Source organism: Capra hircus, chromosome 2 (assembly GCF_001704415.2).
Source record: "Capra hircus breed San Clemente chromosome 2, ASM170441v1, whole genome shotgun sequence".
Classification (NCBI taxonomy): Eukaryota; Metazoa; Chordata; class Mammalia; order Artiodactyla; family Bovidae; genus Capra; species Capra hircus.
Genome location: NC_030809.1, coordinates 45,810,611 through 45,833,330, shown reverse-complemented (window position 1 = coordinate 45,833,330; position 22,720 = coordinate 45,810,611). Strand labels below are relative to the sequence as shown.

Genomic DNA, 22,720 nt, shown 5'->3' with positions numbered 1-22,720 from the left:
ACTTTATTTTACTGGGCTTCAAAATCACTGTAGATGGTGGCTGCAGCCATGAAATTAAAAGACCCTTGCTCCTTGGAAGAAAAGCTATGATCAACCTAGACAGACTATTAAAAAGCAGAGATGTTACTTTACTGACAAAAGTCTGTTTAATCAAAGCTATGGATTTTCCAGTAGTCATGTATGGATGTGAGAGTCGGACCATAAAGAATGCTGAGTGCCAAAGAATTGATGCTTTTGAACTGTGGTGTTAGAGAAGACTCTTGAGACTCTCTTGGACAACAAGGAGATCCAACCTGTCCATCCTAAAGGAAATCAGTCCTGAATGTCCATTGGAAGGACTGATGCTGAAGCTGAAGCTCCAATTCTTTGGCCACCTGATGCGAAGAACTGACTTACTGGAAAAGACCCTGATTCTGAAAAAGATTGAAGGAAGGAGGAGAAGGGGATGACAGAGGATGAGATGGTTGGATGGCATTACCAACCTGACGGACATGAGTCCAAGCAAGCTCCGGGAGTTGGTGATGAACAGGGAAGCGTGGCATGATGCAGTCCATGGGGTCACAAAGAGTCAGACACAACTGAGCAACTGAACTGAATTGAACTGAACTGATGAGACTAGTTTGTATTACTGGTTTCTCACATCAGTTTTCCTTCAGGGGCTTTTTCTCCTTGATGATTATAAGTATGGTAGTAATATTTAATATACTTAGACACACTTCTACTTGGAGACATCTGAATGCATTTCCAATTTATTTGTATTTAATTTTTATTAATGAATTTTTGTTTTTCCTAGTCTTATACTTCTAATATGATGGCAGATACCTTCATTCAAAGTCTTTCTTTGCATCCCTGCCTTGAAAGCTACCTTTTGATTTTGAATCTGGGGAAACTAAGCTTGTGTTCTTTCAAGCTAAGCTTAGACTTTTGCTATGCCTCCGAATTTCTGTTGGAGATAAATCCAAGTTCCTCCTTTTTATTCTACTTGGATTCATATGGGTATTTTTCAACTTTACCTCTGCTGGATATGAGTCACTTTTCAAAAGGCTTGGGTATCTATCTTTTAATTTTTCTTCTGGTAGAAAGAAGAGATTTTTCATTTTTTTCACTGGCATGGCTTCTTGTCGGTGTTCCTCTAAAGGTGGTATTTGGTTCTCCTCTGTTATTGACAGCCTAGGAATAGTGGACAGTGGAGTATCTGTTTCCTTTGATGGCATGTCAGTTTTAGGAGCAACAACACTTGAATCATCTTTACTTGACTGGTTCAAAGTTGGTAGAGTCAGGCCTTTCTTATCATCATTATCCAGTAACTGGAAAATATATCAATAAGACAAGCTACCAATTAATCATTACCAATTAAAAATATTTAAAACTAACAAAACTGGACTTAAAATCATTTATACTTTTATCCTTTATTATAAAAGTTACCATCGATATTTGTAAATTATTACATTCCTTAAGAGTTGAGAAATTCTCTACTTGCCTGCCACCATGGACTACAGAGATTATCCATAAAATGATCATATTGCATTATAAAGTAGTAGTTCTCATATATTCATGTTTTATAAATCAGCAACATCTCAAGGAAAATCAAGGTGTCTGATATTTTACTGTTATTATACTATCACCAATATATCATAACAAAAGAAATTTTAATAGCAAAATAATACAAATAACAATATCATAAAAATCACAATTATATAATAAAAGAAATTTTAATAGTAAAATATTACAAGTAATAGTATCATAAAAGAAAGGATAAAAGTCTGTTAAGACAAGTAAATTTAGCTGTATGAGAAGTTCCCTATATTGCCTTTTTTGTCTCTTCTTGGACTATGGAAAACAGTGTATATTGACTCTTCAACTGGTATTTGGGGAGCCAGTGGCCCAAGAATAGAAATCATTAAATCCTATTTGTCAAGGAGTACAAAAGAACCTTTTATATTTATTGGTTTCCATAGGGGTCCACTGGCTTTTGGAATTGATACCTTCTGTAAAATTAGCTAAAAGTAAATAATACTCGATGGACGTGAGTCTGAGTGAACTCCGGGAGATGGTGATGGACAGGGAGGCCTGGCGTGCTGCAATTCATGGGGTTGCAAAGAGTCGGACACGACTGAGCGACTGAACTGAACTGAACTGAAATATATTATAAAATATAGACTATTATTATGGAGATTGCATATTACAGGGAGTATATAGTTACAGAGAAAAAGTACAGAATGTAGTTAGGTCTGTGGCATCCATATCTGAGATATAGAACTTCATGTGTTTTTTTTTTTAAACTTGTTTCCCCCTGGTGTGTAAACACCTTTTGTCCCCTATAGTCATATATACTTAAAAGTGTTACAATTTAATGCTGAAACTTCCCCTTTAACGGTATAATTTAACTTAAATGAATCACATAACTGTACAAATATTGCTTATCAGAAATAACCATGAAGACTAAATAACTTCTTGAGTGCTTTTTTCCTTCCATCTATAAATATTTTCTGTTTATAAATATTTCACCTCTTTATAAACAGTAACTATTAGAAGTTCTCTTTCAAGGTTCCTTACCTCACTTGGAATAGTCTCAGCTTCCTCCTTTATAAGAGAGATACCTGTTAAGAAATTTATAGAAGTATTTTATTATATATAAAATAACATTATGGATTAATAAAACATCATTACAATTTTTCTCACCAAGAATAAGAGCAATTTAAATCAAAGCAGCTATTCAAACATAGACACTACATAGTCATAAAAACAGGCTGATGAATCTCTAGGAAGATGGAGGAGTAAATGAACAAGTATAAAGTGAAAAAGTATAATATGATAACATTTCAGATACATCAATATAAGACATTGAAACAGGCATATAATATTGGTTGTTCAGTCACTCAGTCATGTCCAACTATTTGCAAACCAATGGACTGCAGCCTGCCAGGCTTCCCAGTCCTTCACCACCTCTCAGAACTTGCTCAAACTCATGTCCATTGAGTTGGTGATACCATCCAACCATTTCATCCTTAGTCATTTCCTTCTCCTCCTGCCTTCAATCTTTCCCAGCATCAGGGTCTTTTCTAATGAGTCAGCCCTTTGCATCACGTAGACAAAGTACTGGGGCTTCAGCTTCAGCATCAGTCCTTCCAATGAATATTTAGGACTGATTTCCTTTCAGATTGATTGGTTTGATCTCCTTGAAGAATGACACCACAGTTCAAAGTCGGAGAAGAGTTTTCTCTGACACCACAGTTCAAAAGCATCGATTCTTTTGGTGCTCAGGCTTTTGTATGGTCCAACTCTCACATCCATACATGACTACTGGAAAATCCATAGACTTGACTAGATGGATCTTTGTCAGTAAAATAATATCTCTGCTTTTTAAAATGCTGTCTAAGTATGTCATAGATTTTCTTCCAAGGAGCAAGCATCTTTTAATTTCAGGGCTGCAATCACCATCTGCAGTGATTTTGGAGCCCAAGAAAATAAAGTCTGACACTGTTTCCATTGTTTCCCCATCTATTTTCCATGAAGTGATGGGACTAGATGCCATGATCTTTGTTTTTTGAATGTTGAGCTTTAAGCCAACTTTTTCACTCTCCTCTTTCACTTTCATCAAGAGGCTCTTTAGTTCTTCTTTGCTTTCTTCTATGAGTGTGGTATCATCTGCATATTGCTATTTCTCCTGGCAATCTTGATTCCAGCTCGTGCTTCATCCCGCCCAGCATTTCACATGATGTACTCTGCATAAAAGTTAAATAAGCAGGGTGACAATGTACAGCCTTGATGCACTCTTTTCCCAATTTGGAACCAGTCTGTTGTTCCATGTCCAGTTCTAACTGTTGCTTCTTGACCTGCATACAAGTTTCTCAGGAGGCAGGTAAGGTGGTGTGGTGTTCCCGTCTCTTTAAGAATTTTCTAAAGTTTGTTGTGATCCACACAGTCAAAGGCTTTAGCACAGTCAAGGAAGCAGAAGTAGATGTTTTCCTGGAACTCTCTTGCTTTTTCTATGATCCAATGGATGTTGGCAATTTGATCTCTGGTTCTTCTGCCTTTCTAAATCCAGCCTGAACATCTGAAAGTTCTCGGTTCATGTACTATTGAAGACTAGCTTGGAGAATTTTGAGCATTACTTTGCTAGCATGTGAAATGTGTGTAATTGTGCGGTAGTATGAACATTCTTTTGGATTGCCTTTCTTTGGGATTGGAATGAAAACTGAGTATATCTTGGTAAAAATCAAGAGGAAATAAAATAAATCCCAGATGGTTAGTGATAAGGTTGGGACTGGAAAAAGAGATTAGAATAAGGCTGTATATAACCAAAAAACTAGGACCTTTCAACAGAGGCTAACTGAAGCACTTACAAAATCTTCCTAGAAACATAAAATATTCCTAGAAATACACAGGCCTTCCCTGGTGACTCAGTCAGTAAAGAGTCTGCCTGCAGTGCGGGAGACCCAGGTTCAGTTCCTGGGTTGGGAAGATTCCCCTGGAGAAGGAAATAGCAACCTACTCCAGTATTCTTGCCTGGAGAATTCCATGGACAGAGGAGCCTGGTGGACTGCAGTCTATGGGGTCACAAAGAGTCAGACACAACTGAGTGACTAACACTTTCACTTTCACTTTAGAGATAGAAACAATACATATTTAGCAAAGAAAAAAAGTCTAAAAGGGAAAGGGATTAAATACAGAGATAAAATGGAATGCCCAAGTCTAATAAAAACAGAATTTATTAAGGTCACTATTAGCTGCATGACTACTGTCAGCTCATTTTTCTGAACCTTGGTTTTCTCACAAGTAAGTCAGACTAGAGACAGTTTATCTTATAGGAATGGTACAAGTATACATAACGTGGGCAACAACATGGCTTAAAGCTTGAGCTCTTGGATCAAACAGACAAGGTTCAAATAAATGGCTATGTGATCTCTCACTGACTTGATCTTCAGTTTTCTCATCTGTAAAAATGTGGATAAATAATAATAGCATCCTCAGTTAACTGCTGTGAGGACTGATTTATATAATCCAAGTAACATGCCTGGAACATAGTGATCAGTAAATCACTTAGCTGTAACTACAGGTAACTATTGGAATGCCAAAAGGAAAGAAGTCACCAGAGGATCCAATGGGACCTGAAATAAACTCCTAGGATAATTGAAAAAAATTAAAGAAAAAATAAAGATAGCAACCACTAGTGAGTGAGAAAGGTTAACCTCCAATATGCAACAGTGATATTAAAGAGGGAAGCTATGATTCTGCTACAACCTAAAACTTGAGTTAAAGGGCAGATTAAAGATGAAATAGCTCTGCTAGGCTGGTTGATCCTCAGAGGTTAGGAAATGAATATACCAAAGTCTGAGGTAGCTGGAGAAGTAGAATTAGATAAATAACCTGTGGCCAAAACTTATAACAATAAATCATTAATCCACATCAGCAGAATCCAAGATTTTAAAGATAGAGTATCATGCATCTATTTTAACTTACTAAGTGAATCTTTTAATAGATTTGTCTTAAAGCTGCATGAACAGTATCTTTTATTAATTAAATATATTACTGATAATTTGTGGAGAAGGAAATGGCAATCCACTCCAATGTTCTTGCTTAGAGAGTCCCATGGACAGAGGAGCCTGGTGGGCTGCAGTCCATGGGGTCCCACAGGATCAGGCACGACTGAAGCGACTTAGCATGCACACATGCACTGATAATTTGTATGACATTCCCAGATTTAATGCTAACTTTATTTCCTGTCCAACTTTTTCCCATTCCCTTTCTCTTACACACACACACACACCCTCCACATAAAAGAAATCAGTAGGTCTACAGTTAACAATGTTCAACAACATACCTTTTCATAGACTATAGATAAGATTTAACTTTTTTCTTGTCCTTAAAGGAGGAAAGGAGTATCAAAAATAAAAATAATTCTTTATTGGGTCTAATTCTTTTCTTTGGAGTGTTACAAAATAAATACTATATACCAAGACTATAATGAAATGTATTTTTATTCCCTAGCAAAAAATGAAATCTACTTAAAGCAGATTACTGGTTTTCTTTTTTGTGATATAACCACCCTGTTTTAATTATCTTAATAATAAATACAAAAGTAAATTAGTTATATAACCTGATGTTACAGTATCTGTAGGTCTCTCTTCCAATTGGCTTTCTAGTATCTCATTGATATTACTTTCCTAGAAGGAAAAAAAAAAAAGAAAACATATTGGAGAAATGTTTAAAGAGCTAAAACATTTTTCTCTGCCTTCATAACTTCTTTTAACACTTAAAAAATTATAGAAGACAAGACGACTATGGGTTTGTGAGAAAAGCAAACAGTACTATTTTAAATAGTACTGTTTAAATAGTACTAACACCCTGGCTAGGAGTTGATGTTCCAGGGAGAGGAGAGCCAAGAATTGATAGGGTTTCTGAATGCTGAATGCATGAGAGAAAAAGATTACAAGACAAATGACATCATGTTTAATTTCAGGGGGTGTAAGAGGATATCCCCAGGAAACAGATCAGTTGTTTACTGGAATTCATTACAGTCTATCAACTGCAAAGTGCTATGGATCTTTAAAAAATTTTAAGGAGAATTATAAAGTGGAGTGACCACTGGCTCTAATAAAATACTGACTTTTCAATGAGAACCCAAAGTCCAAAGTCCCTTAACCGAAAAGTCTCCCAATTTCCCTAAAATGCAAATTCTGTATTAGCAAATGCTAACTGATTCATCTTATAGCACAATCCTGCCCAATTATCTCAGAGGCTTTGAAAAACATGAATATGTTTTTAAAAATATGTTTAATTACCATTTCAAGGCTGTGATTTTAGTTAACATTTTCTTTATTCACTGAAATCCCCATGAATCCTTTACAGCCAGATCAAAATTTATATATTAGATTGTACTTCTAAATATTAAGCCTTACTTATCTATCTGATAAGGGTCTAGTATCCAAAATGTATAAATAACTCTTACAACTCAACAATAAAAATACAAATAGCTAAATTTAAAAAATAACCAAAAATATAAATAAAAATTTATTCAGAGAAGATATACAAATGGCCAGTATTCACATGAAAAGTTGTTCTCATCATGGGTCATTAAAGAAATACAAATGAAAACTACAATGAGATACTACTTCAAACCCACCAGGATGGCTATAATTAAATAAAAAAAAAAATAACAAGTTTTGTAGAAGACATGGACCCCTCATACATTGCTGGTTAAATGTAAAATTATGAAGCTGCTGTGGAAAAGTTTGTCAGTTTCTGAAAAAGTTAAACAGAATTATGATACGATTTAGCAATTGCACTCTTAAATATATACACAAAAGAATTAAAAGCATACATTTACACAAAAAGCTGCACATGACTGTTCATAGCAGCATCATACATAATAGCTAAAAAGTGAAAACAACCAAATGTCCATTAACTAATGAGTGGATAAAAAATGAGGTATATCCATACAATGAAATATTTGGCAATGAAATGAAGTATTAATACATGCTACAATAGGAATAAAACTTGAAAACACTATACTAAGTGAAAGAAGTAAGTCACAAAGGACCGTATATTGTATGGTTCCATTTGTATGAAATATCTACAACAAGCAAATCTATAGAGACATAAAGTACATTAGTTACTGTTAGGGCTGGTGGGGCATGGAGGGTTTGGAGGTTATAGGCCAAGAGGTATGGGGTTTCTTTTAGGGGTAATAGTAATACCCTCAAATTTATTACAACAATGGATGTACAACTGTATGAATATACACTGAATTGTACACTTAAAATGGGTGAACGGTATAGTATCTGAATTATATCTCAACAAAGCTGTTAAAAACTAAACCTTATAAGTAATCAATATTTACTGAATGTCACACTATCAGAATATGAAAGTATAGAAACTATGCTCAAAATCCTTCAAGCTAGGCTGCAGCAGTGTGTGAACTGAGAACTTCCAGATGTAAAAGCTGGATCCAGAGATCAAATTGCCAGCATACACTGCTGCTAAGTCACTTCAGTCGTGTCCGACTCTGTGCGACCCCATAGACGGCAGCCCACCAGGCTCTCCTGTCTCTGGGATTCTCTAGGCAAGAACACCAAGAGTGGGTTGCCATTTCCTTCTCCAGCGCATGAAAGTGAAAAGAGAAAGTCACTCAGTCGTGTCTGACTCTTAGCGACCCCATGGACTGCAGCCTACCAGGCTCCTCTGTCCATGGGATTTTCCAGGCAAGAGGACTGGAGTGGGGTGCCATTGCCTTCTCCGCAACATACACTAGACCATAGAAAAAATAAGAGAATTCTAAAGAAAAACATCTGCTCCATTGACTGTGCTAAAGCCTTTGACTGCATGGATTACAACAAACTGTGGAATATTCTTAAAGAGATGGGAATACTAGACCACATTACCTGCCTCCTGAGAAACCTGTATGCAGGTCAAGAGGCAACAGTTGGTATTGGACATAGAACAATGGACTGGTTCCAAATTAGGACAGAAGTACGTCAAGGCTGTATATTGTTACCCTGCTTATTTAATTTTTATGCACAGTACATCATGTGAAATGCTGGGCTGGATGAAGCACAAGCTGGAATCAAGATTGCCGGGAGAAATATCAATAACCTCAGATATGCAGATGACACCACCCTTATGGCAGAAAGTGAAGAGCCTCTAGATGAAAGTGAAAGAGGAGAGAGAAAAAGCCAGCTTAAAACTCAACATTCAAAAAACAAAGATCATGGCATCTGGTCCCATCACTTCATGGCAAATAGATGGGGAAACAATGGAAACAGTGAGAGACTTTATTTTCTTGGGTTTCAAAATCGCTGCAGATGGTAACTGAAGCCATGAAATTAAAAGACGCTTGCTCCTTGGAAGAAAAGCTATATCTACATCTAGACAGCATGTTAAAAAGCATATTAAAAAAGAAGAGACATTACTTTGCCAACCAAGGTCTGTATAGTCAAAGCTATGGTTTTTCCCAGTAGTCATGTATGGGTATGAGAGCTGGACCACAAAAAAAGCTGAGTACCAAAGAAGTGATGCTTTTGAATTGTGGTGATGAAGAAAACTTTTGAGAGTCCCTTGGACAGCAAGGAGATCAACCCAGTCAATCCTAAAAGAAATCAACCCTGAATATTCATTGGAAGGATTGATGCTAAAGCTGAAGCTCCAACACTTTGGCCACCTCATGCAAAGAGCCCACTCATTGGAAAAAATCCTGATGCTGGGAAAGACTGAGGGCAGGAGGAGAAGGGGATGACAGAGGATGAAATGGTTGGATGGCATCACTGATTTAGTGAACAAGAGTTTGAGCAAACTCTAGGAGATGGAGAAGGACAGGGAAGCCTGATGTGCTGCAGTTCATGGAGTTGTAAAGAGTCAGACATAGCAACTGAACAACAAGAGAGGGAAAAATAAGCAGTGTCTGATCATTATTTATTTAATTGGAGAAGAATTACTTTACAATATTGTGATGGTTTTACATCAATATGAATCAGCCGTGGTATACCTGTGCCCCGCCATCCTGAACCCCCTCCTACTTCCCTCCCTACACTATCCCTCGATGTTGTCACAGAGCACTGGCTTCGGGTGCCCTGCTTCATGCACTAGTTATCTGTTTTACATATAGTAATGTATGCGTCTCAGCGCTCTTCCATCAAGTCATCTCTCCCTCTCCTCCTCCCACTGAGTCCAAAGTCTGTTCTTTCCATCTGTGAGTACAGGGCAGCAAAGGAGACACAGACATAAAGAACAGGCTTTTGATCATTATTCTTAACTATCATAATTTTAAAATAAAACTCTATATATGAAACAATGCAGTGTGTTAATTACCTTAGGTTCCTTATGTTCTAATCCTGGGGTAAGAAGTCCTTCTAAATAGCTAGCTTTTTCTGCCCATGTACTTAGATGTCTATATTCTTTTTTCATTTTTTCCAGCCTAAAGAAAGAAATCAGTCACAGACTTAAAAGTGACAGAAGAATATATATGGTATGAATCAAAGAACAACATATACAGTATGATACATTTATATAAAGTTCTTAAAGAAAAAATCAACAATATATTGTTTAAGGACACAAGGGAAAAAGAATGATTACAATAAAATTCAGAGTAGTAGTTTCCTGGAGAGGGATGTAATCATATAAGGGCATATAAAACACATTATAATATTGGTAATGTTGTATTTCTTAACCCTATATTGTAAATATCTAGGCAATGGTCTTATTATTTTTAAGTTATACACATATATTTTAGGAATTATTCTATATATATGTCTCATTATGTAACCAAGATATACATATTTTTTAAATTATTCAGTACATATATATCTTCAGTATTAAAATAAATAAAAAGACAAGAATTTTGTTTCTAATCCAAGAAATTTATAATTGTCAAGAATTAAATGGAAAAGAGGAAACGTTTCTCAATTTATTTCATGAGGACACTGATCTTGATAATAAAGCATAACGACATTACAAAAAAGGAAAATTAGTTTAATTTCACTCACAAACATAGATGCAAATCTTACAAATAAAATACAATTTTAGTACAAAAAAATCTAGTGGTATAAGGAAAAGATAATATACCATGAACAAGGTGGCTTTATTCCAGGAATATAGGGATATTTTGACATTAACAATAAAACATATAATTTACATACAACTTAGCTGATTAAAAGAGAAAAATAATTTGACAAAATCCCATGGCCATTTATGATTAAAATAAAAAACTCACAGAAAACAAAGAAGAGAAGGAAATAATTTACTTTATTTGGTATAAGACATCAGAAAAAAAAACTACATAAATAATGTGTTTGGCTTTTTAATGCTATGAGCTTTGCCATGAAAGATCCTAAACAAAATAAAGATATCCACTATTTATAACAGACATTAACTGGAGCTTCTAGCCAGCACAGAATGACAAGAAAACAAAGTTACGGATTAAGGATTGGGAACAAAGAAACAGCTGTTATTACTTACAGATGATTGTTTAAATAAATCCCCCCAAATGATACCACAATAAAGTATTATGAATATAAAAGTTTTATAAAACAAGGAAAATTCCAAGATGATGATAGAAGCAGTGACAGTAGAGTTTTTGAATCTTCCCAAATATCTACATAAAAACTCACAGTATCTGGCCAGCATACCCCAAAACTTACAGGCAACATTTACAACAAAATCATGTGACAAGGTTTTCCTATTAACCCCATACACATAAGACTTCCATGGTATCAGTGAATATCTGGGAGAAAGCAACGGGTATAACAGGGGCATCTGATGAACGTGAGAATAAGTCATCCCCAAACAGCCAACAGGCAGTCACAAGAAAGCCCAGCCAGCCAGTTTGAGAATAGCAGTTGAAACTGGGAGGGTTTTGCTCACTCCGTTAGTGGATGAGTACAAAGGATTCATGATAAGAACTAAGAGGACTGGAGTAGTCTAACCACTGAGAATAATCAAAACTGACCAGCCAGGTCTCTGCTTTGAGATAGGGCTTGCAGAAATCTGGGTTTCCTACAATGTAGGCACATTCTTTAGCATCTGAACCACCAGGGAAGCCCCACTGTATTTTTAAACACCAAATAAAAACTTCAGAAGTGGGAGCTCTGTGAAACGAGAAGAGTTTTCTAAACCAAGTCTTCTACAAAAAATTCAGGAAAATAATTTCATATAAGACAAGCAATAGAGAATTATCAGGGCCGAAGTATTGGGTTGACCAAAAGGTTTGTTCATTTTTTCCCATAAGATGGCTCCAGCAGCACTTAGTGGTTCAGTTCAGTTCAGTTCAGTCACTCAGTCGTGTCTGACTCTTTGCGACCCCATGAATCACAGCACGCCAGGCCTCCCTGTCCATCACCAACTCCCGGAGTTCACTCAAACTCACGTCCATCGAGTCTGTGATGCCATCCAGCCATCTCATCCTCTGTCATCTCCTTCTCCTCCTGCCCCAATCCCTTCCAGCATCAGAGTCTTTTCCAATGAGTCAACTCTTCGCATGAGGTGGCCAAAGTACTGGAGTTTCAGCTTTAGCATCAATCCTTCCAAAGAACACCCAGGGTTGATCTCCTTCAGAATGGACTGGTTGGATCTCCTTGCAGTCCAAGGGACTCTCAAGAGTCTTTTCCAACACCACAGTTCAAAACTGTTGAATTCTTTGGCGCTCAGCTTTCTTCACAGTCCAACTCTCACATCCATACATGACCACTGGAAAAACCATAGCCTTGACTAGACGGACCTTTGTTGGCAAGGTAGTGTCTCTGCTTTTCAATATGCTATCCAGGTTGGTCATAACTTTTCTTCCAAGGAGTAAGCATCTTTTAATTTCATGGCTGCAATCACCATCTGCAGTGATTTTGGAGCCCCCCAAAATATAGTCTGACACTGTTTCCACTGTTTCCCCATCTATTTCCCATGAAGTGATGGGACCAGATGCCATGATCTTAGTTTTCTAAATGTTGACTTCTAAGCCAACTTCTTCACTCTCCTCTTTCACTTTCATCAAGAGGCTTTTTAGTTCCTCTTCACTTTCTGCCATAAGGGTGGTGTCATCTGCATATCTGAGGTTATTGATATTTCTCCCAGCAATCTTGATTCCAGCTGTGCTTCTTCCAGGCCAGCGTTTCTCATGATGTACTCTGCATAGAAGTTAAATAAGCAGGATGACAATATACAGCCTTGATGTACTCCTTTTCCTATTTGGAACCAGTCTGTTGTTCCATGTCCTGTTCTAACTGTTGCTTCCTGACCTGCATATAGGTTTTTCAAGAGGCAGGTCAGGTGGTCTGGCATTCCCACCTCTTTCAGAATTTTCCACAGTTTATTGTGATCCACACAGTCAAAGGCTTTGGTTACCTTCACTCAAAACAATTTTGTTGGACTGTATTGCGACAGTTGCTAAATAAGTATGCATTTAAACAATTATCAAAATTGGTGAACTTTTGTGTAGCCACTTTAATATTGAGGACAGAAGAAAAGCAACATTTTTGGCATATTCTGCTTCATTATTTCAAGAAAGGTAAGAACACAACAGAAACACAAAGATTTGTGCAGTATATGGAGAAGGTGCTGTGACTGATTGAACATGTCAAAAGCAGTTTGAGAAATTTTGTGCTAGAGATTTCTTGCCGATGATGCGCCACAGTTGGGTAGACAAGTTGGAGTAGATAGTAATCAAATCAAGACATAAATTAATCAATATTATATCATGTGGGAGGTAGCTGACATACTCAAAACATCCAAATCAAGCACTGAAAATCCACACGTTTGGTTATGTTCATCATTTTGATGTTTGGATTCCACATAAGTTAAGTGAAAAAATCCTAGACTGTATTTCCACACACAATTCCCTACTTAAAACACATCAAAAACATTCCATTTTTAAAACAAACTGTGATGGGCAATGAAAAGTCAATACTGCATAATAATATGGAATAGAAAAAAGATCATGGGGCAAGCAAAATGAACCACCACCAACCAACCACCAAAGGCCAGTCTTTATTCAAAGAAGGTGATGTTTTGTATATGGTGGGTTTGGAAGGAAGTTCCCTATTATGAGCTCCTTTTGGAAAACCAAATGATGAATTTCAATAAGTACATCTCCAATTAGATCAACTGATGGCAGCACTCAGCAGAAAGCATTTAGAATTAATCAACAGAACCACATAATCTTCCATCAGGATAATGCAAGACCACATGTTTCTGTGATGACAAGGAAAAAACTGTCATGGCTTGGCTGAGAAGTTCTGGTTCATCCTCTGTATTCACCAAACATCGCACCTTCGAATGTCCATTTATTTCAGTTTACAAAATTCTCTTAATGGAAAAAATTTCAATTCCTTAGAAGACTGTAAAAGGCACCTGGAACAATTCTTTGCTCAAAAAGATAAAAGAGTTGGGAAGATAGAATTATGAAGTCGTCTAAAAAATTGGAGAAGGAAGTAGAACAAAATGGTGAATACATTGTTCAATAAACTTCTTGGTAAAAATGAAAAATATGTCTCATTTTTTACATTAAAAAAAAACAAAGGATTTTTTTGGCCAATCCAATAGTTATAAGAAGAAGATAATACAGAGCAAAATAACATTTTTAGGTTGCCGAAATACACAAGAAAGATATCTGGGAGTCAGTGAGCAGAGGGGGGACCCATTCTTCTAGAAAGAAGGGGGTTGGGTGGTACTGCCATTCAAGAGAAGACAGAGCAACAGCCATCCATGTCACTGGAATCCAAACAAGCTGAGGTTCAGCAGGTGGAGCTCAGGGAGCCACTCTGAGTGGAGAAGCTGTTATGATGATCTAGTTGTGTTTTACTAAGCCAAGAATTGAAGAAATGTGTGCATTTCTGTTCAAGATGGTGAAAAAGCCTCTGAACTCATTCATCTCCTCCCAAAGATGCACCTAATCTACAGCTATGCAAGAAAGAAATCCAGAAATAGAAATCCTGCTTAAAGAAATCTAGAAATAGCTGAGCAACTCTGAAACACTGGACAAATGAAAGAAAACTCACAACAAAATGGGTAAGAGAGGCTGAGACACTTTCATCATAAACCCAACCCTGACATAATGCCATACAATTGGGAAGGAATCTACTTGAGGACAGAAAAGTTTGGACTCTACATCTAGTGCTCCAAGTTCAAGACTGTCACTTTAAAGACAGGCCCTGAAAACACCTTGCTAGGTCACACCTTGTGACCAGGAGACACACAAGGTTAAAAAATAAATAAATAGTTCTTAATGGGTTCACTAAGGGCTTGCCATACCTGTTTGCCCAAGGCTCAGCACAGTATAGGCAAATTTGTACATCTCCCAGTCCATCCCCAAAAAAAGCCTACTTGAATTCTGTAAAAGCTGCTGCTTGAGGGTCAGGCCTCTAATTTAGCAGGCTTCTAGGAGAAGGCGATGGCACCCCACTCCAGTACTCTTGCCTGGAAAATCCCATGGGTGGTGGAGCCTGGTAGGCTGCAGTCCATGGGGTCGCTAAGAATCAGACACGACTGAGCGACTTCACTTTCACTTTTCACTTTCATGCACTGGAGAAGGAAATGGCACCCCCACTCCAGTACTCTTGCCTGGAGAATCCCAGGGATGGGGGAGCCTGGTTGGCTTACATCTATGGGATTGCACAGAGCTGGACACCACTGAAGCGACTTAGCAGCAGCAGCAGGAAACCAGGGAAGCCAGCAGACTCCATATCTCCCTTCTCTCCTAGCCTGACCCAGATCACCAGTATCTCCAAGGAAAGTGCTTGTACACACAGTTGGCACCCCAGATTTTGGGGCTGCCATCGGAGGCACAGGTCCCCGGATTGCCTGACGTCATAGTTAACAGGGTTTTCATTTTCCGGTCCACAGGACTACAGCACACAAAGAAGAAGTTCTTAATGGGTACAAGAGCTACCAACCCTGTGCATATACACACAGACCCAGCACAGAGAGAACAGGAAAAAAAAGTCTTCCCAGTTTCTCCTTGGAAGGGTTCTAACTACATACTTTTCCAGCATCTACCTGGGGGTTCAGCCTTCCAATCATCCTGAATGTAGGTGCTGACTGAAGTCCTCCCGTTTGGGACACTGACAAGTCTTGACACACCCTCAAGTCTTGGGAGGGTCACTAAAAACAAAGAAGGTGACTGGGATAGTCACAAAGGTGTGAGGGACAACCAAGAACTTGGACTAGGCTGATAATAAGGTTCATTTCCTACATGAGACCACAATACCAAAACTAACAGAGGTGGTTGTTTTATCTAATGTTCAGGAACCAATATGGAGAGTTAGGAAAATGAAGTAAGAGAGGAGTAAGCCCTAAACAAAAGAATAAAACTCCAGAAACATAAGTTCCAAACAAAAGAACAAGATAAAACTCTAGAAACAGACAGAAATGAAACAGAGATAAGTGACTTGCCTGATGAAGAAATCAAAATAATGCTCATAAAGATGTTCATCAAGGTCAGAAGAAAAATTCATGAACAAAGTGAGAATTTCCCATAGAAACAGAAAATACTAGAAAGTATCAAACAGAAATCACAGAGCTGAAGAATACAATAACTGAACAAAAATTCAACAGAGAGATTAAGAACAAACCAGATAATTCAGAAGAAAGGGTCAGGGAATGCGAAGACAATGTAATGAAATTCATCCAATCAGAGAAGCAGAAAAGAATGAAAAAGAGAGAAGATAGCTTAAGGAACTTACAATAAACCATCAAGTAGACCAATATACTTATTACAGGGGAACTAGAAGGAGAGAGAAAGAAAGGGACAGATGCTTACTCAAAGAAATAACTGAAAACTTCCCCAACCAGAGGAAAGAGACACCAGATCAAGGAAGTCCAGATGGTTCCAAATAAAAGTAATTCAAAGAACTCACACTGAGACACATTAAAATTAAATTGCTAAAAATGAAAGACAAGGAGAGAATCTTAAAAGCAGCAAGAGAAAAACAACTTGCTATGTACAAAAAAGTCACCGTAAGACTATGAACAAATCTTTTAGCAGAAACTTTGTAGGCCAGAAGAAAGTGGCAATCTTACACCCAAAGTGCTAAAAGAATAAAATGGACAACTAAACAAATCAGCCAAAGACCATAACAAGAGACAAAAATGTCATGTTTACTAACAAGACATTGTAAATCAGTTCAGTTCAGTCACTCATTCGTGTCCGACTCTTTGCAACCCCATGAACCGCAGCATGCCAGGCCTCCCTGTCCATCACCAACTGCTGGAGTCTACCCAAACCCATGTCCATTGAGTCGGTGATGCCATCCAACCATCTCATCCTCCGTCGTCACCCTCTCCTCCTGCCCTCAATCTTTCCCAGCATCAGGGTCTTTTCCAATGAGTCAGCTCTTCGCATCAGGTGGCCAAAGTATTGGAGTTTCAGCTTCAACATCACTCCTTCCAATGAACATCCAGGACTGATCTCCTTTAGGAGGGACTGGTTGGATCTCCTTGCAGTCCAAGGGACTCCCAAGAGTCTTCTCCAACACCACAGTTCAAAAGCATCAATTCAATGGCTCTTAGCTTTCTTTACAGTCCAACTCTCACATCCATACACGACTACTGGAAAAACCATAGCCTTGACTAGACGGACCTTTGTTGACAATCAATTTACAATTGTAAATCAACCATATTCCAACAAAAATTATAAATAAATAAACTTTATTGAGGGCTTCCCAGATGGCATAAGTGGTAAAGAATCCACCTACATGCAGGAGACAAGAGATGCGAGTTTGATCCCTGAGTGGGGAAGAACCCCTGGCAACTCACTCCAGTATTTCTGCCTTCGGAATCCCATGGACAGATGGGCTTGGAAGGCTGCAGTCCATAGGTTTGGAGAGTCAGACACAACTGAAGCAACCAAGCACGCATGCACAAACGTTATTAAAAGAATAAAACACATGACTAGAGGGAAAAGGTCTTGATGACTCAACTCAATGTTTGTGAATTAATTTACATGTCTAGTAAGCTATGCATACACATAAACACTATTTTTAAAATATTCAAGAGTTCTATTTCTGACAATGATAGAATAGGTTATTTCAGACAAACCATCTCACTGGACAACTGAAAAAAACTGGACAAAATATTTAAAAATTTTGTTTGGAAGCATCAGTCAGTTATAAAGGCAGCAAGGATTTTCAGATCCAAGATTGCAGACAGAAAAGAAGTCTGGAGACTTTGAGCCCATAATTTGGAGCCATTTTCCTTCAAGGTATTTGTGGTGATGAAGAGTTCAGAGCTCTGAGATAAATATGTAAGAATGAGGGAAAACCAGAGTTCAGACCCTGCTAAGGATGAGAAGCCATGGTAAACACCTAGGTTTTCAGTTGGGACCCTAAAGGGTTCTTCCCCAAGAATAAATGCCTCCTTAAATATTGTACCCTGGTTGCCTCACACTAGTGTCACTCTTTTTTTTTTTTAATTAGAGGAAAATTGCTTTACAATGCTGTGTTGATTTCTGCCATACAACAACACAAATCAGCCATAATTACACATATATCTGCTCCTTGTTGAGCCTCCCTCCCCTCTCCCTATCCAACCACTCTAGGTGATCACAGAGTGCCAGGCTGGGCTCTCTGTGCTTTTATAGCAACTTCTCACCAGCTATCCATAGTAAACCATAAAAAGACTAATGTTCTTTTGTACTTTCTCCCTTATAATGAATTCTCACCCCTTTTCTTCCCATGTCAATGACTTTCTACCACAAACCCTTAAAAGGAATGAAAGCCCAAATCACTTCATTCTCAACTGAATTAAGATGATCTAGGATTGCTTAGTGTCCCTAGGCTAGTTGGCAACCAGATACAAATGTATTTATATATTATCTGTAAAAAATATATAATCAAGATCCTCAAAGTAGTTCTACAGATTTTCAAATACAATTTTGGCACTTGGTAAAAACAACTAGACATGTAAGAACAGAAAATATGACTAAAATCTATGAGAAGATAAACCAACAACAGAAACAGACTTTTAGGAAATCCAAATAATCAAGTTATCAGGGATGAACTTGGAAATAACAATGATTATTATGTTCAAAGAACTAAAACATAAGATTGAGGATTTTGGCAGAAAACTGACACTATGAAATAAATTATGAAAATTCCATAACTGAAAAGGAAATAACTGAAATTAAGAATTCACTTGGCTTAACAACAGATAAAGAACACAGATTCAATGATTATAAGATAATCAGAAGAAATATCTAAAGCATAGAGAAAGAAATATAGGAAATATAGAAAAGACCATAAGAGACCTATAAAATATATTGTTGCATGAAGAGGCAGAGCAAATATTGTACTTTCTCCCTTATAATGAATTCTCACCCCTTTTCTTCCCATGTCAATGACTTTTTACCACAAACCCTTAAATATGCTAAAGCAAAACTCTGGAATAACCTCTGGGCATATGAAATATCACCATGATGAAGTTTTCTGGACCAATAGCAAGCCCATGTCTCAAAGGAAAAAATTAATATATACATAATACATAAATAAGATGAAAATTTTGTTTTGTTATGGTCTGGTTTTTTACCTTTCCCGGGGTTGTTGCTGAAGTTTTTCAAGTTGCACGACAGCTGGCTGGTTGGACTGGGATGCGGTAGTTGGCACCCCAACAGCAACATTCAGGTCTGGGGATAAGAATGCTGGATATGCTATTGGCTGTGGTATAATAACATTTCTGGAAAATGGTAATAAAATTAAATATCAAAATTATACAAAAGTACTCTTCTAAAATAAATGTTAGCTACTACTTTTGAATCATTCTCTGTTTTAAACTGTAAGCTCACATATCCACATTGGACCACTGGAGAACAGAGCTAGGAAAGAGGAAGTCAGAAATACTGATAGAGTGGCCTTTTGAGTACTCCTACTACTAAGATTTTGGAGAAGGCAATGGCACCCCACTCCAGTATTCTTGCCTGGAAAATCCCATGGACGGAGGAGCCTGGTAGGCTGCAGTCCATGGGGTCGCTAAGAGTCGGACATGACTAAGCGACTTCACTTTCACTTTTCACTTTCATGCACTGGAGAAGGAAATGGCAACCCACTTCAGTATTCTTGCCTGGAGAATCCTAGGGACGGGAGAACCTGGTGGGCTGCCGTCTATGGGGTCGCACAGAGTCAGATACGACTGAAGCGACTTAGCAGCAGCAGCAACTACTAAGATTATGGATAGCAATGGTGAGAAAGGAGAGAAGGATCCGAAGTTCTAAGGAGATGTAGAAAGTATTTGAGCCCAGATTTCTCTCCTTATCTCTAGGTTCAAATCTTTATGTCATGGCCCAGTCAAGTGGACATAAAAATTAACCATCACAAGTTCATCCCCTTGTCAACTTGGCACCCATAAACATCTCCTTACAGCATGCTTTATTTACAAATGAGAAAATAAAAAGGTCATAATTCACCTTACATGATACAACTCTCCTTCATACATACAGCCAAAAACTCTAGCTCCTTCCCTATAAGAGGACGTAAAGTCCTTGGGTGATGTTTACTCTCTGCTTAATATCCTGAAACTTAAATAACTATGACATAAGGTTAACAATACTTAAATATTATGATATAAAGTGAATACATGTTATGTTACATGATAAGGAAATGAGAGAATAAAAAATTATATATATATATATATATATATATATATATATATACAAACTTTTTTCCCAGGTTACTGAGTAAATTGGCCAGAGCAGCATACCCAAAGGAATATGTTGTCTCCAAAACTCAAGAATCCCAATAGGTGGTATGTCTCTTTTTTGGTTGTAGGAGAGCCCAGACACAATAACTTACCCTTCACCTTAGCAGGAATATCTTAACAAACCACATGTCTGGATCCCTAAAATTTCGCTTTAGTAGTAAAAATGTGTCAGAGTCGCTCAATGGTGTTCAACTCTTTGCAACCCCATGGACTTGTAGCCCACCAGGCTCCTCTGTCCATGGAATTCTCCAGGCAAGATTACTGGAGTGGGTAGCCACACCCTTCTCCAGGGGATCTTTCCAACCCACAGACTGAACCCAGGTCTCCTGCATCGCAGGTAGATTTTTTTAGCATCTGAGCCACCAGGGAGGTAGAAAGTCCTCAAATTTTATCAGACTTACATTGAGGTAGAAAGCCCTCGAATTTGATTAACATTTCCCATCTTCTGATATGCAAATATCTTACCAATAGGTCTACAGTAGTGCTGCTCACTAGGTCAAATCAGCATGTCATCATTGGAAGGGACAGTGTATACCTTATATAAGAGAAAGTAATCAAGAGTCTTGTCTACTAAATTATAGAGTTGAGAAGAGATATATCTCTGAGGTAGGACAGTGAAGGTATACTATTGGTCTTGCCTGTGAAAAGAAAACTGTTATGGATGGTCTTTATTAGCAAATATGGAGAAAAAAAGCATTTGTCAAATCAAGAGTTGCAGGCCAGGTACTGAAGATGTGTTAATTTACTCAAGCAATAAAACCACATCTGGTACAGCACGTGCATTTGGAGTCACCACCTGGTTAAGCTTACAATCATCTACTGTCATTCTCCAAGATACATCTGTCTCAGCACAGGCAAGATAAGTGAGTTGAATGGGGATGTGATGGGAACCACCATCTCTGCATCTTTCAAATCCCTATGGTGGCACAAATCTCTGCCATCCCTCCAGTAATATGGTATTACTTTTGGTTTACCATTGGAACCTCTAGTGACTTCCATTTGGTCTCTCCCACTGTAACATCCCTCATTTCACAGGTCAAGTGAGGTATTCACCAACTGCTGAATATGTCTACTTATGCATTCTAGAACTGAGGAAATAACTACAGGATGGATTTAGGGACCAACTGGGCCCCCTGTGAGATGAATCAGAGTTAAAACTTCCTTGACCACCTGATCTCCCTAAGCCACTATTCTAAGTGGTAGACAACAGTGACATTTTGTTGTTCAGCTGCTCAGTTGTGTCTGACTCTTTGCGACCCCGTGGACTGCAACATGCCAAGCCTCCGTGTCTTTCACCATCTATCAGAGCTTGCTCAAATTCATGTCCATTGAGTCAGTGATGCCATTCAACAATCTTGTCCTCTGTTGTCCCCTTCTCCTCCTGCTTTCAATCTTTCCCAGTATCAGGGTCTTTTCCAATGAGTCAGTTCTTCACATCTGGTGGCCAGAGTATTGGGGTTTCAGCTTCAGCATCAGTCCTTCTAATGAACATTCAGGATTGATTTCCTCTAGAATTGACTGGTTTGATCTCTTTGCAGTCCAAGAGACTCTCAAGAATCTTCCCCAATACCACAGTTCAAAAGCATAAATTCTTCGGCACTCAGCTTTCTTTATGGTCCAACTCTCACATCCATACATGACTACTGAAAAACCATAGCTTTGACTAGATGGACATTTGTGGGCAAAGTGATGTCTCTGCTTTTTAATATGCTGTCTAGGTTGGTCGTAGCTTTTCTTCCAAGGAGCAAGAGTCTTTTAATTTCATGACTGCAGTCACCATCTGCAGAGATTTTGGAGCCCAAGAAAATAAATTCTCTCCATTGTTTCCCCATCTATTTGCCATGAAGTGATGGGACTGGATGCCATGATCTTCATTTTTCGAATGTTGAGTTTTAAGCCAGCTTTTTCACTCTCCTCTTTCACTTTCATCAAGAAGCTCTTTAGTTCCTCTTTGCTTTCTGCCATAAGGGTGGTGTCATCTGCATTTCTGAGGTTACTGATATTTCTCCTGGCAATCTTGATTCCAGCTTGTGCTTCATCCAGCCCGACATTTCACATGATGTATTTTGCATATAAGTTAAATAAGCAGGGTGACAATACACAGCCTTGACATACTCTTTTCCCAATTTGGAACCAGTCTGTTGTTCCATGCCTGGTTCTAACTGTTGCTTCTTGGCCTGCACACAGGGTTGTCAGGAGGGCGGTACGGTGGTGTGGTAGTCCCATCTCTTGAATAATTTTCCAGTTTGTTATGATCCACACAGTCAAAGGCTTTAAATGAAGCAGATGTTTTTCTGGAATTCTCTTGCTTTTTCTATGATCCAATGGATGTTGGCAATTTGATCTTTGGTTCTTCTGCCTTTTCTAAATCCAGCTTGAGCATCTGGAAGTTCTTGGTTCACGTATTGTTGAAGCCTAGCATGGAGAATTTTGAATATTACTTTGCTAGCGTGTGAGATGAGGGCAACTGTGTGGCAATTTGAACATTATTTGGCATTGCCTTTCTTTGGGATTGGAATGAAAACTGACCTTTCCCAGTCTTGGGGCCACC

The 22,720-nt window shown here is 38.1% G+C and overlaps 1 protein-coding gene across 1 annotated transcript in view; it reads right to left on the bottom strand.

Annotated features, from left to right (window-relative positions):
* Positions 1-22,720, bottom strand: part of ALS2CR11 (amyotrophic lateral sclerosis 2 chromosome region candidate 11) — a 136,688-nt gene that overhangs the window by 68,415 nt on the left and 45,553 nt on the right. Inside the window, exons 9-13 of the mRNA XM_018038504.1 lie at positions 19,003-19,149; positions 9,808-9,913; positions 6,101-6,167; positions 2,557-2,600; positions 1,014-1,307 (exon numbers count right to left, since the gene is read on the bottom strand). Of these exons, the coding sequence (XP_017893993.1) occupies positions 1,014-1,307; positions 2,557-2,600; positions 6,101-6,167; positions 9,808-9,913; positions 19,003-19,149 (658 nt within the window). The remainder of the gene's footprint in view (positions 1-1,013; positions 1,308-2,556; positions 2,601-6,100; positions 6,168-9,807; positions 9,914-19,002; positions 19,150-22,720) is intronic.